Source organism: Melanerpes formicivorus, unplaced genomic scaffold, assembly GCF_026170545.1.
Source record: "Melanerpes formicivorus ecotype bairdi unplaced genomic scaffold, bMelFor1.0.p_v2 SCAF_17, whole genome shotgun sequence".
NCBI classification, from domain to species: domain Eukaryota; kingdom Metazoa; phylum Chordata; class Aves; order Piciformes; family Picidae; genus Melanerpes; species Melanerpes formicivorus.
This window is the reverse complement of record NW_027142369.1, coordinates 14,368,206-14,383,436: the sequence shown is the minus strand read 5'-3', so window position 1 is coordinate 14,383,436 and position 15,231 is coordinate 14,368,206. Positions and strand designations below refer to the sequence as shown.

Sequence of the window (15,231 nt, the reverse complement as noted above, 5' to 3'; positions counted from 1 at the left end):
AGCCATCCCTCCCCCCACCATCAAACAGCAGCTGCAGAGAAATGACAGGAGGGCAGCAAGGAGGGAGGAAGTGCTGGGGTCTGGATTCATCCAAAGTGACTCCAGTTGCCTTCCCGACTGCGTGGAGACTTGCTGTCTTCTCCTGACTCAGTAACATGTTGCTGTTTAATTAACTTTTGACTTCTGGTTTAAAGGAGCAGTGCACAAAATAGTTATTTACTTCATTTGGAAATTCTTTTAATCGCTGCCATAATTACAGCTTCCTCCTCTTTTCTTTTCTTCTTTTTTTGGTGTGAGTATTTTTCTTAGCAGGGGGAAGGGAAGGAAGGAGGGAGGGGGAATATTTGCTGCTCTCCTTGTGGTTATCACATCCTTCAAATTACTAAAAGAGGCTGGGATAATAGGTCTGGTGATTATATATAGGCACCATCTGCTCTGTGGCTGCTTCCTATCAAAGTGCAGTTAGGAGAGCGCAAGAAGGATATTTTCACTCCAGCTATATTAAGACTCTTGTTTCCATCTCTGCTCCCAAGAAAAGCTCTCTGCATGCAAATGGATCAAATGTGCTGTAATCAATGGCTTGGTTTTGGCAGCCTTAAAGCTGAATTTTTCATCTATTTATTTTATTTTTGCCTCTAGTTTGTTGCTCCCTTTCGCTCTGCAGTGTTATTCGAGGCTGGCTGCTCTGCATTCGATGTTTGCTTCTGTGACCGTAGCGTCCCCCTACCCCAGATTGCTGAGCAATATAGCCTGGTGGTGCAGAGATCTGTGTCGTAACTCGAGTGCAAGGCAGTATCTGAGCAATCAGGAGTGTTTGGGAGGATGATGAGGGTTGATTTTTAGCATCCATATGCTGTTGGTGTGTAGAGGAGACGGGAAGCTGTGCTAAGTTAATTTGGAGCAGGGATGGGAACGAATTAAAATATTTTGTGCTGGCAGCTGTGGCTATCCCATTGCTGCTGGGCACTGTGGGGAACAGGGTAGGGTTCAGTGTTTCACAGAATCATAGGATCATTAAGATTGGAGAAGACCTTTCAGATTCTCAAGTTCAACTGGTAATCCAACCATGTCCCTCAGCACCACATCTATACAGCTTTTAAATCCCTCTAGGGATGATGACTTCACCATGGCCCTGGGCAGCCTGTTCCAGTACTTGACAACCCTTTCAGGAAGAAATTTTTCTTAATGTCCAACCTAAACCTCCCCTGGCACAAACTTGAGACTGTTTCTTCTTGTATTTCTTCTTACTTGGGAGACATGACCAACATCCACTTCACTCCAACTTCCTTTCAGGCCTCCTTCTCTTCAGGCTAAACAACCCCAGTTCCCTCAGCAAAAGTCCTCACAGGACATTTGCTCTAGACCCTTCACCAGCTTTGTTTCTTTTTTGCTGGACCCACTCCAGCACTTCAATGTCCTTCTTGGAGTGAGGAGCCCAAAACTGAACCCTGTACTCCAGATGTGGCCTCACTGGTGTTGAGTCCAGAGGGACAATCCCTTCTCTGCTTCTGCTGGCCACACTGTTGCTGATCCAAGCCAGGGTGCTGTTGGCCTTCTTGGCCACCTGGGCGCACAATGGCTTATCTTCAGCCAGCTGTCAATCAGCACCCTCAGGTCCTTTTCCACCAGTCAGTTTCCAGACACAGTTTGTGGCAATATCAGTACTTGCAGGTCTTCTGCTTAGCAGTGTATTTGCATCTTCTCATAATGGGAACTGAATACTGCAGTTGCTCCTCAGTGGCCCTGGAGTCACAGCAGGCTATTCCTCTCTCCTGGAGATGATAAGATTTTATGCTTTTGAAAGAAGAAGAAGATAGAGGAGAAGGAATAAAACATCACCAGCCTGGATGGAGGGTGCTTGGGACAGGGCATGAAAGCCCCTGAGATCTGGAGGCCAGAGGAAGCCAATGAGGCTGAAGTGCAGAGGAATATGTTGTCCTGTATTTTGTCACTCCATCACATGCTGTCTCCCTGCGCTCTCACCACAGATTTTTAATGACACTTTTGGGAATCAGCCTAGAGAAGTTGTGGATGCCTCATCCTTGGAAGAGTACAAGCCCAGGTTGGACAAGGCTTTGAGCAGCCTGCTCTAGTGGAAGATGTCTCTGCCCACAGCAGGGGAGTTTGAACTAGATGATCATTAAGGTCCTTTCCAGCTCAAGCCATTCCACAGTTCTGTGGTTATTGTAGTCCAGTTTCTTGGCAATTCCAGAGCTTTCACTCTCAATCCCTCCACTCAACTGGTTTGAGATCCTTCTTTTAGTCCCAGCTTCCTACAGGTTGCATATTGCTACATAAAGTATGTACATCTTCCAGCTTGACCTCCTGAAATGTTTGCAGTTGGTAGAGAGGTTTCTTCATCTGGAATGTGGCATGTGGTAGAAGCTGATGCCATCTCAGCAGGCAGATGCTCCTCAGACCAGGGATCCTTATTAGCAGCTGGTGGAAGCAGTGGGGAGTACTGGCTACTGCTTGAAAAGACCAGATGATCTTGGACATCTCTTTTGGGTGGAAAAGGACTGTAGGAAGATTTTCTTCATCAGACTGTTTATCTGGCTTGATTTGTGAAGAGGGAAGAAATTTCCCCCTGGGAGCCCATAGAAAAATCAGTGAGTTGTAGGATCATTTTGGAGGCTTGGTTCAGCACAGTGGTGATGTTACTAATGTAAAAGGATTCCCCAGGGTGAACACTGTTCTTTCTGTGGATTGAGTATAAATGTATGAGAGAAACCATATCTATTGGCCTACAGATCAGAGCATTGTGTTTACCCAGAGAGCAGCATTGTGTAGGGTAGCATCTTCTTCAGCATCCCTCTCATCTTCCCTTCCCCTCTATCTCTGCTGAGACCCCACCTGCAGTGCCGGGTCTAGCTCTGGAATTCTCAGCATAGGAGAGACATGGACCTGTTGGAGTGGGGCCAGAGGAGGCCACAGCAATGATGGAAGGGTGAAAACCCTCTGCTTGAGGCCAGGCTGAGGGAATTTGGGTTTGTTCAGCCTGGAGAAAAGAGCACTGTGGGGAGACCATGTGGCCTTTCAGTACTTAATGGGTGTCTATAAGATGGATGGGGACAGACTGTAGCAGGGTCAAGGGGTGATGGTTGTAAACTAAATGAGGGAGATTCAGACTAGATAAAAGGAAGAAATTTTCTACCCTGAGGGTGGTGAAACACTGGTCCAGAGAGGTGGTAGAAGCCCCATCCCTGGAAACATTCCAGGTTAGGTGGGACGGGGCTCTGAGCAATCTGCTCTAGTTGCAGATGTCCCTGCTGACTGCAGGGGGATTGGACTAAATGACCTCTAAAGGTCCCTTCCAACCCAAACGGTTCTGTGCTTCTATCATCCCCAACACAAATTCGCACCTCCTTCAGGCACTGTTTCATGCATCCTTTTCTCTGTGAGTAAAACCTCTGTCAGGATTCACACCTGGTCTATCTTGCTCCCACCTTGCTGGAAGCTCTGGTGAAAAGCCCCACACAAGGATCTCAAAAGCAGCTCACTGCCTCCTGTTCCTCGATGAGAAAAGCTGGGCTTTCTTCCAAAAATGCATCCTGTCAGATGGCTGAAGCCACCAAGAGCTGTGTTTACACATCTTCAGATGCAGCCCCACTCCTGCTGCCATACAAAAGAGTAAATAACAACACCAGTAATTCCTGCCAGAGCCAGTGGCTTCATGAGTGCTCGTGGCATGCAGGGGTTTCTGAACCCTTCTGCAGTCAGCAGAAACAACTCCTTCCCTGTATGGGACCTCACATGCATTGCTCAGAGAGAGGAGCAACAAACAGGTTATTGTTCCTCTGTCCAATTTCTTGAACAGGAAACTGCTTGTAAAAACGTCATTTTTTAAAGAAGAAAAGTTTGTTTGATGAGCTTTTTTTGCATCTGTGCTTCCTAATTTCTCTGCTTGAGGCAGCACCTTGCTTATAGCTTTTTTTTCTCCCCCCACCCCCCAATGCACACAACTACCCGGTGGCTTCTTGCATTTAGAACCCCTGCTTCCCCCATCCCCCCGCCATGACTCTGCCCCTGATTCAGAAGCAAGGACGTGGTTTATGCAGCACTGTCCTAACACAGCTAAGGCTGCAGCCACAAAGCCCATGGAGACAAAAAAATAGGCATAGAGAAAAGGCTCCAAGGGTTAGGGGATGTTGAGCTGAAAAATGTTCCATCAGGTTCTGCCTTAGTCACACTGGAACTGCCAGCGGCGACGTGGGGAGCGGGTGAATGAGGTGCCCAGGAAGGAGGCTGGGTGCCAGCTGGGCAGCGTGACCCACCAACAGCTGCTTCCAAGGGTCCTCAGCACAGAAAGGCTGGAAGAGCTGTGAGCATTGGTCTGCCAGTGCGGGGGAGCCTTCCTGGAGGAGATGCTGGGTGCTTCGTGACCGGGGTAGCAAGGAGGAAGCAGAGCAGAGAACTGAGTTGAACTTGGTGGTTGCTTTGCAAGGGGATTGCAGGAGCTGCTCAGTGTTCCCCCTCTGTGGGCCTGCCTGTGGGCTGCACAAGAGACTCTGTCACCTCAGGGGATGAAAAACAGCAAACTGAGGTCAAACTGTTGCTCCAGGTACCTACAGACCAGAAGAGGAATTGTGCTTTTTGGCAGGGTCTGTTGTGACAGGACAAAGGGTGATGGTATAAACTAAAAGAGGGGAGATTCAGACTCGAGAGGAGGAAGAAATTTTTGATGCTGAGGGTGGTGAGTCACTTGCCCAGGTTGCCTGGTGAGGTGGTAGATGCCTCAGCCCTGGAAACATTCCAGGCCTGGTTGTTTGGGGTGCTGAGCTACCTGCTCTAGTTGCTGACTGCAGGTGGGTTGAACTAGATGACCTTTAAAGGTCCCTTCCAACCCAAACCATTCTATGATTCTCTAAGTGGCCAGTGCCTGAGGATGCACCATAAGCAGATTTGCAGCCAGAAATTGCCATTTCTAGGCTAAAAGAAAAAAAAAAAAATCTCCCAAAGAGTTCATCATGCACCATACAGCAGATTTTCCTCTCTCAGGCCATGGGAAGGTTGTGATTCTGAATTGCAGTCTGCTGTAATGTGCTGTATGGTATAAAGGGTTGTAAAGGTCCTCTGGGTGTCGAAGACCTGATGGGGACCATGCAGCAGTGGAGGGTATGCCAGAGCTAGAGATGATGAGGATGGTAGAACCCTGGAACAGGTTTCCTAGGGAGGTGGTGGAAGCCCCATCCCTGGAGACACTCAGGCTTGAGGGAGCTTTGAGCAACCTGGTCTAGGTGATTTTTTTCAAGTCCCTTCCAGCCCAAACCCTTCTATGATTCTATGATCTGAACACTTCTCCATCCTCAGCAACAGGTCTGGCTCTCGGTGCAAGCACACCAGCCCCACATGCATCTTGTCAAGGACTTCTGCAGCACTTTAGCCAAATTTAATAAAAAGGAAGAGGCAAGGCAAGAACCTTGTCAGCTGTCACATGCTGTGTGGAGGAAGGGCTGCCTGAAGAGCCCAATTCCTCAGCTCTAATTGCAGGAATTGGGTGGCTTTTCCCTTCTCAGGCTGAAAAATTGGCCTGAAACCCTGAGAAACCACAACACAAATGTCTGACAGTGTTCCACATGGCCTTCAGCAACTAAAAACCTTCTTGAAATTAGCCCTTGCCCTACCAAAATAGGCAACACCACTTCAAAAAGGAAGAGAGAGGGAAAAAAAAGAAACCCTAACCCCAGGGCTTCATGTGGAAAGCACTTGCAGCCTCAGAGTCTTTGTAAGTTTGTTGTCGTGCCTGCCAGCCCAGCCGGTGTTTGGTCCATGATAAAGCTGGTTATGCCTGGGGAGATGGTGGCCCCATAGGGATGGTCCTTGCTGCTCCAGCTCTGCACACCAGGATGGTTTTATTATCATCATCACTGCTTCTTCATCCTCTTAATTTTTTTCCCCTGGAAATAGTAAGCTGAGGTTGGTTTGAAGCCTAAGAGCACTACAGCAACATCTCCAGGTTATTTATAATGATTTTCCCTAGGATGCAAAACATCCCAAGCTCATCTGAACAGCATTATATTTAGCAGCATCTGCTGGGTTGCAGCTGACCCTGGTGTGGAGGCCACAAGGAGCTTCTTGCTAGGAAATGTGGGCTGGTGTGAGCTGAGTGCAACCCTTCAGCTGTTCAGAGACATGATGGCAGAGCAATGAGGCAATACCAACCCTGCTTATCATGGGGAGGACCATGACCTATCCTGGCCCCCATCCCATCAGATAGCCAGGTGGAAGGAGCTGGATCAGGCTTTGCAGAGTGACTGGTGTGTCCCTGGGGAGCATCTGCTCTTGCACCATCTAAACAAGCCTGTGGCACCAGAAGCGGGGCACACTTACAAGTTACAGGGGATTTGTGTGCCAGCACGGCTTGCACTTCAGAACGGTGGTTTCCTTTCTTTGTTCATCCAGCTTGTACCACCACAGTGCTCAGAAAGGCAGGCGTGCCTCTGGCCACCTCCTGGAAGCTTATCTTACCCTAGAAGAATATATTAGATTTCCTTTTTGAATTAAAGCTTAATATTTTTGTAATAAAAAATACAGAAAAGAGGCTGAGGCATTAGGCTATAAACTCATACTTGGTTTGCTTCTGCTGAAGTTAAAGCACCCATGGACCATTTATTTTAGCAGGAGACTAAGTGCTTTATATTGATGGAAAGTTCCAGCTTGGCTGTCGGCAGCCTCAGATTCACCTTGGTCCATCCAAAAACCACAGGATTGTGAAAAGCAGGGAAGGAAAGACCTACACTAAACTAACACCTTGAAAATCCTGAGCCACATCCTCTCTGTCAGAAAACTGAGGGCATGAACACAGGGAGCAGCACTAAAGAAAATGCTCAATTTTAATCCCCTCTCTGAGGGTTACAGGTTAAAAGAGGGAGAGCTGTGTGCATGCCAGGCAGATGCCAGCCCAGGTGTTGCAGCATTCTTAAGCCTGAGTGCTGATGGAATCTGGTAAGATGGTTTGCAAGAAATCATGTTACTTACTGGTGTCTGTTACAGCCAGAAGAGCTTAAGCAGAGCTAAAAGCTCTGGAATGATCTGTGTCTGGTACCAAGAGTATCTCGGGTGGTTGCAGAGAGCTGGTGATGTTTTCTGCTTGTATTGTCCTCTGCAGTTATCCCTACTGCATCATTTTTCACAAGACCTGTTGTGACAGGACAAGGGGTGATGAGTTTAAACTAAAAGAGGGGAGAATCAGACTGGAGAGAAGGCAGAAAGTTTTGATGCTGAGGGTGATGAAACATTGGTTCAAGTTGCACAGAGAGGTGGTAGAACCTCCTCCCTGATATCCTGCCAGGTCAGGCTGGATGAGGCTCTGAGCAACCTGCTCTCGTTGCAGATGTTCCTGCTGACTGCATGGGGCTTGGACTAGACGACCTTTGAAGGTCCTTTCCCACCCAAACCATTCTGTGATTCTGTGATCTCATAAAGTTGTGTGAATTGACTCATAGTTCAGTAAAAAATGCTTGTGGTTTAGTAAAAGATGTTCTGTTAGACTCCACTGTTCTGTTATGTCAGGGAAAGGAGTGGAACTCATTTTCTGGTGGTGCACTGGGTGATTTGTAATTGTTCCTGGCCATCCTGTGGAGTTCATTATATCTCCTCCAGCTGCCACTGACTTCTAATTAGGGGACATAAAATGAAGATGGAAGAGCAGCAGTTTGTAGGGGTATTTCTGCTCAGGAAGGAATCTGGGCTGAAGTTAAGCCACAAATATCCTCATTTGCAGGATTTTGGTGTGGAGAGGATGGCTTAAATGCTTGCAGGGTACCAGTTGTTGTGTACACCCTTCAGGAGGGAGAACGAATGGAGAAGCTGTTTGCCTCCTAAAAGGGGGCAATTCACTCATTCCCTCCCTGTCCATTCACCTGCATCTCATTCATTCTAAGGGCTCAAATATTTTCCAAACCAGTTTTTCCTACCACAAATCCATGTGGCTTCTGTCCGTACAACCATGACTGCAAGCAGCAGGCACAGAAGGGACTCCGAGCTATACTGCTGAGATGCTTTTCAACTGATTTATCAGGGTTTTTTCCCCATATCTCCCCCCATATTTGTTCTTTTTTTGAATACTAGATACTTTTTTTCCTCTGGGAGGTTGATGTGACATGTACATAGGCCCATTAGACTACTATTTTTAGTGCACAATTGCAGAGGAGCTGAAGATCATCTTAAATCCATATCTTTCCCCATCAGGACTCATCACAGCTTTAGGAAACATAACACTGCTCTGAAAACAGTCCCAGGTTCTCCCTGACATCCTTTACTGCCAGAAGACTTCTGGAAGATGTTTCTATAGTTATTGAATTGGAAGGGAACAAATTCTTCAGCAGAAGCCATCTCTTTGCTTCCCTACACAGTGTGGTGTTAGTGCTCCATGCTGGTAGAACAAAATACTTTCAGAAATAGGAATAATTTAGACATTACAGAAATCCACAGGTTTTTGGCCTCATCCATTAGCTGCATGTGGCACCGGCTGCTTTTTACAGGTGCTTAATAAAAGCAAACAAGCTTTGATGCTTTTCTTTCTCCTCTTTTTATAACCCCACTACTTGCTCATTTTCTGGCCAGCAGAAATGGCTTTACGGTGGATTTTCCCCCCAGGCTTTAGCTTGGAATTAATCTGGCTTAACTTTTACAGTGTGATACAACTGGTTGGGCCTTTTCCACCAAGACTTATTTGTGTTAGGAGATAAAATGTGGAGGAGCTGCAAATGGTTTTGATGAACACCTACCAGGGCAAAAAGAGGGGTTAGGGAGCTTTAGTTCTTTGCTTCTTTAGGAGAAAAAGCAAGGAGGACGATGAATTTCCCCCAGGTTTTGTACAGTGTTCAGAAATTTGATTTTGAAAGAAAAATTGAATCATTTTTGCTTCAGTCTCATAGGGGCTGAGAGGTCACTTTAACCCTTCCTCTCTTGGATTTCCCTGTAGCAGAAAATCTGCTTTCCATTTCTCTCACCTGCAGCAGAGCTCACAGATGCTCTTTGTGAGAAATGAGGGTTCTCCTGCAGAAGTGGCTCTTGTCTCTAGAAAGGAGTACTCGCTAACAGGGCACTGCAGATGTTTGTGAGCCATCATGCTGTGAACCCCACATCTGTACCCAGAGGCACATTGGAAATAGCACTGTTGACTTGGGTTGGATGCAAACCAGAAAGACCCTTTCATAGCACTGGATCCAGAATTTGTCCAAGTTATCCAAGAGGGCAACAGGACAGGGCTTGGACGAGTGATGGCTGAATGAAAGGATTTTTTTGGTATCGGGAAACAGCCACCATAAAATCCAACTAATTTTGTTGAGAACAACTGCAATAAAACATTAAAGAAATGTTTTACATCCTAAATCCAAGCATTCAAGTAGATTAACTGCTTTTGTGGTTTAACCAGCACTTCAGTGACTTTGGGGATGATGGAATTTGTATTTTATTAAGCCAAGGGGCCAATGTTTACATACATTTTTCATCACAGGAAACATCCATTTCTTTACAGAAAGAGTGGTCAGGCATTGGAACAGGCTGCCCAGGGAGGTGGTGGAGTCACCGTCCCTGAAGGTGTTCAAAAACCGTGTAGACATGGCAATTTCAGAGCCAGGTTTAGTGGGCATGGTGGTGTTGGGGTGTCGATTGGACTTGATCTTAAGCATATTTTCCAATCTTAATCATTCTAATGGAGGACTAAAATGGTGTGGAACATCGGTCTTATGAGGAAAGGCTGAGAGACCTGGGAGTGTTCATTCTGGAGACGAGAAGGCTGAGAGGAGATCTTACTAGTGTTTGTAAATATGTGAAGGTGGATGTCAAGAAGTAGGGGCCAGTCTCTTTTCATTGGTGCCTTGTGATAGGACAAGGGGCAATGGATATAAACTGGAACACAGGAAGTTCCACCTCAACACATGTCAAAACTTTACTGTGAGTGTGACAGAGCGCTGGAACAGGCTGCCCCAAGAGGTTGTGGAGTCTCCTTCTCTAGAGACTTTCAAGACCCATCTGGATACATTCCTGTGTGACCTACTCTAGGTGATCCTGCTTTGCAGGGGGGGTGGTCTTGATGATCTCTGGAGGTCCCTTGTAACCCCTGGCATTCTATGATACTATGATCTTTCCTTTGAATACCAAACATTACCACATCTTAACCACAGACCAGAGGCAAAGCTATCTAAACCTTTAAGGAGATAACAGTGAGACAGTATGGAAGAAGAGCTGTGACAAATGGAGACCATTCAATACAAATTGTGTTTAAAAATGTATTCAGGTTCCATAACTACCAAAAATTGTCAGAGCAACCTGATCTAGCTGCAGATGCCCCTGCTCACTGTAGGGGGGTGGAGTAGATGACCTTGGAAGGTCCCTTCCAACCCAAACCTTTTTATGGAAATACATAATTTGGAGATTTTTAATGCTTTAGGCCACATAAGATGTCTTTTTGTACTTGACTGAAAGGCAAGTAAATACCTACCCATTGTAAAGCCTTCTTTGAGAAATCACTTCAAATCACAGGTGTTTGTGGATTGCTCTTTTCCTAGCAGTGTTGAAATTACTTGTTAAAAACACATTGAGCTTGGTGGGATCAAAATTTCAGTCAGGAAATACAAAGCCATTATACATCTGGGAAGGAAAACGAATGCCAAAGTTTTCTAAAGGTATTTTTTGGAGGGATTCAGCCCCACCTTTGTCAGGGGTTTATTTTCACTGATCTTTTTAGTGTTGGCTATTGTGGAGAGTTAAGAGGCCGGTGGTTGGAAGCACTTTGCATGGGTGGCTGAGCTGAGATGCTGTCATTGCTGATGGTAGCTCAGCTAAATACAAAATCTTAGTAGGACTCAGCAAGGCTTGTATGAGAAACAGTGTGGCCAGCAGGACTAGTGTGGTGATTGTTCTCCTGTACTTGGCACTGGTGAGGCCACACCTCAAATTCTAGGTTCAGTTTTGGGACCCTCACTCTAAGAAGCATTAGGGTGCTGGAGCATGTCCAAAGAAGAACAGCAAAGCTCATGAAGGGTCTAGAGCACAAGTAATGTGAGGAGTGCCTGAGGGAACTGGAGTTGTTCAGCCTAGAGAAAAGGAGGCTGAGGAGACGTTGAGATCTGAAAGGGGTTGTAGTGAAGGGGGGGTCAGCGTCTTCTTCCAAATAACAAGTGACAGGACAAGAGGAAACAGCCTCATGTTGTTACAGGGGAGGTTTAGGTTGGATATTAGGAAGAAATTATTCCCAAAAAAAGGGTTGTTAAGCCTAGAGCAAGATGCCCAGGGCAGTAGTTGAATCACTGTCCCTGGAGAGACTTAAAAGCTGTGTAGATGAGCTGAGAGGCATGGTTTAGTGGTGGCCCTGACTGTGCTGGGTTATTGGTTGGACCTGATAACCTTAAAGGTCTCTTCCAGCCAAAACAATTCTGTGATTCTAAGATCATGCCTGTAATAGAAGTGATGCCTTCCCTACAAGGGAGGCAACCTCCTAGGCTCCAGGCTTGGTGAGGGGCAGCAGTCCTGTGCTTAGGTTTACCAGAGTATGTGATTCCACACGGGGAAAACCTCCAGAACTGCTCAGTTTTGTTTTTTTTTTCCCTAAAGATGCACTCCATGCAACACCTTTCTTTCAGCCACCCAACACAGCTCATGTAACCCCATCTCCCTGCGGGTGTTCCCATCCTCTGTGCTTGCTGGGAGGCAAAGCAGAGAGCTGAGAGTAGGGTTGAGGTGGCCACGGGCACCGGGAAGCCACCAGCGCGGCGCCGTGGCCCCCGTGCCTCGTCTGAGTTCAGTGAGTCCTTTTTCCCGGGGGGCTGTGCTGCGTCCCGGGCCGCGAGGGGGGAATAACCTCTTTCATTTGATTTTTTTTTTTTTTTTTTTCAGTTCTCTCAGGCCAGACACACCACAGCCCTTTGAAACGCTCTGTGTCCCTTACCCCACCCATGAATGTGCCAAACCAACCTCTAGGACATGGATGGATGTCTCATGAGGACTTACGAGCTAGAGGACCCCAGTGCATCCCTTCCGATCATGCCCCCCTGTCTCCACAAAGCAGTGTAGCCTCTTCGGGAAGTGGTGGGAGTGAACATTTAGAAGATCAGCCTTCCGCTCGTAACACATTCCAGGAGGAAGGGAGTGGGATGAAAGGTGAGTGAAAAACCAGATGCCTCCCCAACCCCAAGCACCCCTAGACAGGAGGGGAAAAGTTGTTTTCCCATCAGCGTGGGGCTCGGTTGGCGGTTTTGGGCAAGAGTCCTCCTGACCAAATGGGACCTTCCAGCTTTCTCTCCCTAGATTAGGAATTTAGGTTTAGGGTAAGGTATTAAGGTATATTTTTAAGTAGCTGATGGCTTACAGTTGGGTGCTGGTGGGCTGGGGTTTGCCCCCAAATCCTGCAAGCTGCCAGCTATTCCAAAAAGCTGGATTTGTTCCCTAGCCTGTGGCTGATGGCTGTGAGTGGTGCTCTGTGCTCTGTTCTCATCCTTCTTTATTATGGTGAAAAATAGCTTAGGGTGAGCTTAGCAAGCCACGTGTGATTTGGTGTTTGGTATCCACCAAGTATTTGGGGAGGTTTGGGCTTAGGATCTTTGTTTGCAGTGAATTTATCCTGTGTGTTTCCGCTGATTTTCCCATTGCACTTGTATTTCACTCAGTAACAAATGTATTTGATCCTGTTGGTAAACAAGGCAGAAATGAAGGTCTGTTGCTGCAGTCAAAGGTGGAGAGAGGGAGCTTCAGACTGTAGGAGAATAAACAGATGAAAACTGGGCAAAAACAGACTGTAAATTCCTGTGAACAGATAAAATGAGTAAAAATGAACCCACAGCTATCAGAGACTGATTTAAACAACTGCATTTTTCATCAACATGAAACAACTCAGTTGTGTAGAAACTAAGGATGTATCAGAAGGAGGAAATAGTCTTATTTTTTTAAGTAAAGGTCTGGTTTTATTCTAATTGCAGACAAACCTAGATAGGTATAAATCTCTGTAATGTGGAACTGTTTGACTCTGTGACTTTGATGTGCATGAAATAAAGGCATGGAAAATCCCCTCAAGATTCTCCCATGCATTAGGTGCTTTGGGCTCAGCCTAAATACCTGGGTGGACTTTGCACGGTAGTGTTGCTCTCAGGTTGGGGCCATGGGGTATATAGATGGGACAGGAGAGTTTACTGTCCATGATGGCTTCACAAGAGCCATGTCTTCCTTCTCAGCTGATGAACATCTAATCAGGTAGTGCAGCCAGGGAGTGTTTTGTCTCCAGTAGTGGAGCAAGTGCCATCACCACCTTCTGGTGGACTAGCAGGCAGGCAGGCTTGGAGGAGTCACAATGAGCATGTTGAAGACTTAAGTGGAGATCAGCATGAAGGATCCTTAAGGCTTTCCATGCCTATGCTGGATTCTGTGGTCTGGCAGACCCTTTACAGGAGCAAATAATGCAGAAGGGTCTGTTTAACACTACATTTTTGCAGGTTTCTGCTGCTGGAGCTGGGGAGGAGACTATGGAGAGCTTGGTTTCCTATGATCCACAGCTGTAGCTGCAGGACCTCTATGTGTAAAGTGCAGTGCAATGGATCTGTATGGCCAGAAAACCCAAAGGTCTTATTGCCCAGGCTGCCACAGGCAAAAATCAGTTAAATAAACCCCATATGCAGCCCTTCCAGGGGAGATGGTTGCCCTTCCTCTGGGCATCCCTTCCTGGGCATCCTCCTCCTCTGGAGGAAGGTTTGCAAACATCTAAACCTGATTTCTCTCCAATGCTGAGTAAGCCAAATTGCTTTTGTCCCGTGGTGCAGGGATGTGCAAAACAGATGTCTACAGCCTCTGGTGTCTACAACTGTTGTGTCCTCCCCCCTCCACTGTATTTTACTCAGATGCAACCAATTCAGTTCCTTCCCAGATGGTGTTTTCTAAGTGTGGTGTTGTTCTTACTTCTCTCCGCTGGTTTTCTTCCAGAAAGCCTGTATGTTGTTGAAGGTATGTTCCCCAAAACAGGACTTGGGAGCAGAGCAGAGACTTGCTTGCAACACAGACAGCGTTCCAGTGGCTGTGGAGCTCCTCGTCCTCAACTAATAGAGCAGCATGGGCTGCCTGTGACCCATTGTAGCCCCACAGCTTTCCTGCAGGAAGGAGCACTGCCCGTTCCCTGCCCTCGCCTTGTGCTGGTTCTGGTTCCTGCAGACACGCGCAGCTTTGCGCATTTTTATTGGCTCGCATCGTATTGCATCCAGACCTGCTGCTCTGCTCCCTGTGCCAAGTCTCTTCTCTGAATTGCAGCCACGTCTCCCCGAGAGCCTGCAGGCTCTCATGGCTTGGTGTTACCTGCTCCTCTGGTCAGCTTGCTGCTTCTTTAATACCCTCCAGAGCACCCAGGAGGATAAGGGGAAGCTTAGAAGTTCATCTCTCCTAACATCCCTTACTTCTCTAGTTATTGTCTATCTTTGTGCCTTTAATGTCACCTGTTCCTCTCCTTTCCACTTATCTCCATACCACGTCACCTATTTCTTACCTTTCCACCTATCTTCCCCCCCTAATGTCGCCTGTTCTTCTCTACCTGTCTTCTTACCCTAATGTCACTCATTCCTCTCCACCTATCTTTGTACCCTGTGTCACCTATTTCTCTGCCTTTGTCTTCATGCTGAAGTAAAGGGGTCCTTTGGCTTTCTCCCAACCCCTGGTTACTCCAGGGGAAGATGCAGACACTATTCCCTGTGGAGCCCCATCTGTCTGTATGTCCATTGATTCCTGAAGCACAGCTCAGGGCACACCAGGAGGAGGGCTTGGGTAGAGCTGGGACTTTCTGCTGTGAATGCATCCATGGCTTGGTGTGGTGGGCCATAAAGACCCTTCTGGAGATGCTCTGTGTATATACTGGCCTGTATAAATACATATGGGGAGGTTTCTTGAGTTTCCAAGCTAGATGTACATCTGCTGGCCAAGCTCCAGTGTTTAATGTGCCTGGGGGATGCTGTGTGTGAGCAGCATGGAAGTCGTCGCTTTGCTGCTCACATCAGACACAGTGTTTCTGGCAGCCATGCCGTGACTTTGCAGTTAGCTCCTGGTAATTTGTAATTAAAGAGTAGCTCCATGGGTGGGTGGCTTGCTGCTCCATGGAGAGAGTTAGGAAGTTTGACTTTCCAAGGACCATGAAATCACTGTAGATCCCTCCATATGCTGAGTGGCTCCTTCTCCCCAGCCTGAACATAAGGAAAAACTTATTTTCTGTGAGGCTGCTGAAGCCCTGGAGCTGGCTGCCCAGAGAGGATTTTGGAG

At 47.1% G+C, this 15,231-nt stretch overlaps 1 protein-coding gene across 6 annotated transcripts in view; it reads left to right on the top strand.

Moving 5' to 3' along the window:
• The window catches only part of SAMD4A (sterile alpha motif domain containing 4A), a 119,205-nt gene that overhangs the window by 79,673 nt on the left and 24,301 nt on the right, over positions 1-15,231 (top strand). For 4 of the 6 annotated variants that reach the window (XR_010988650.1, XR_010988649.1, XM_068149055.1 and 1 more), the window contains exon 4: positions 11,842-12,105. The exons of the other annotated variants lie outside the window; for them this stretch is intronic. Coding sequence is in view for 2 of the 4 variants with exons in the window: in XM_068149055.1 (XP_068005156.1) it covers positions 11,842-12,105 (264 nt within the window). In the remaining 2 variants the exon portion in view is untranslated. The remainder of the gene's footprint in view (positions 1-11,841; positions 12,106-15,231) is intronic. 6 annotated transcript variants of the gene reach the window in all.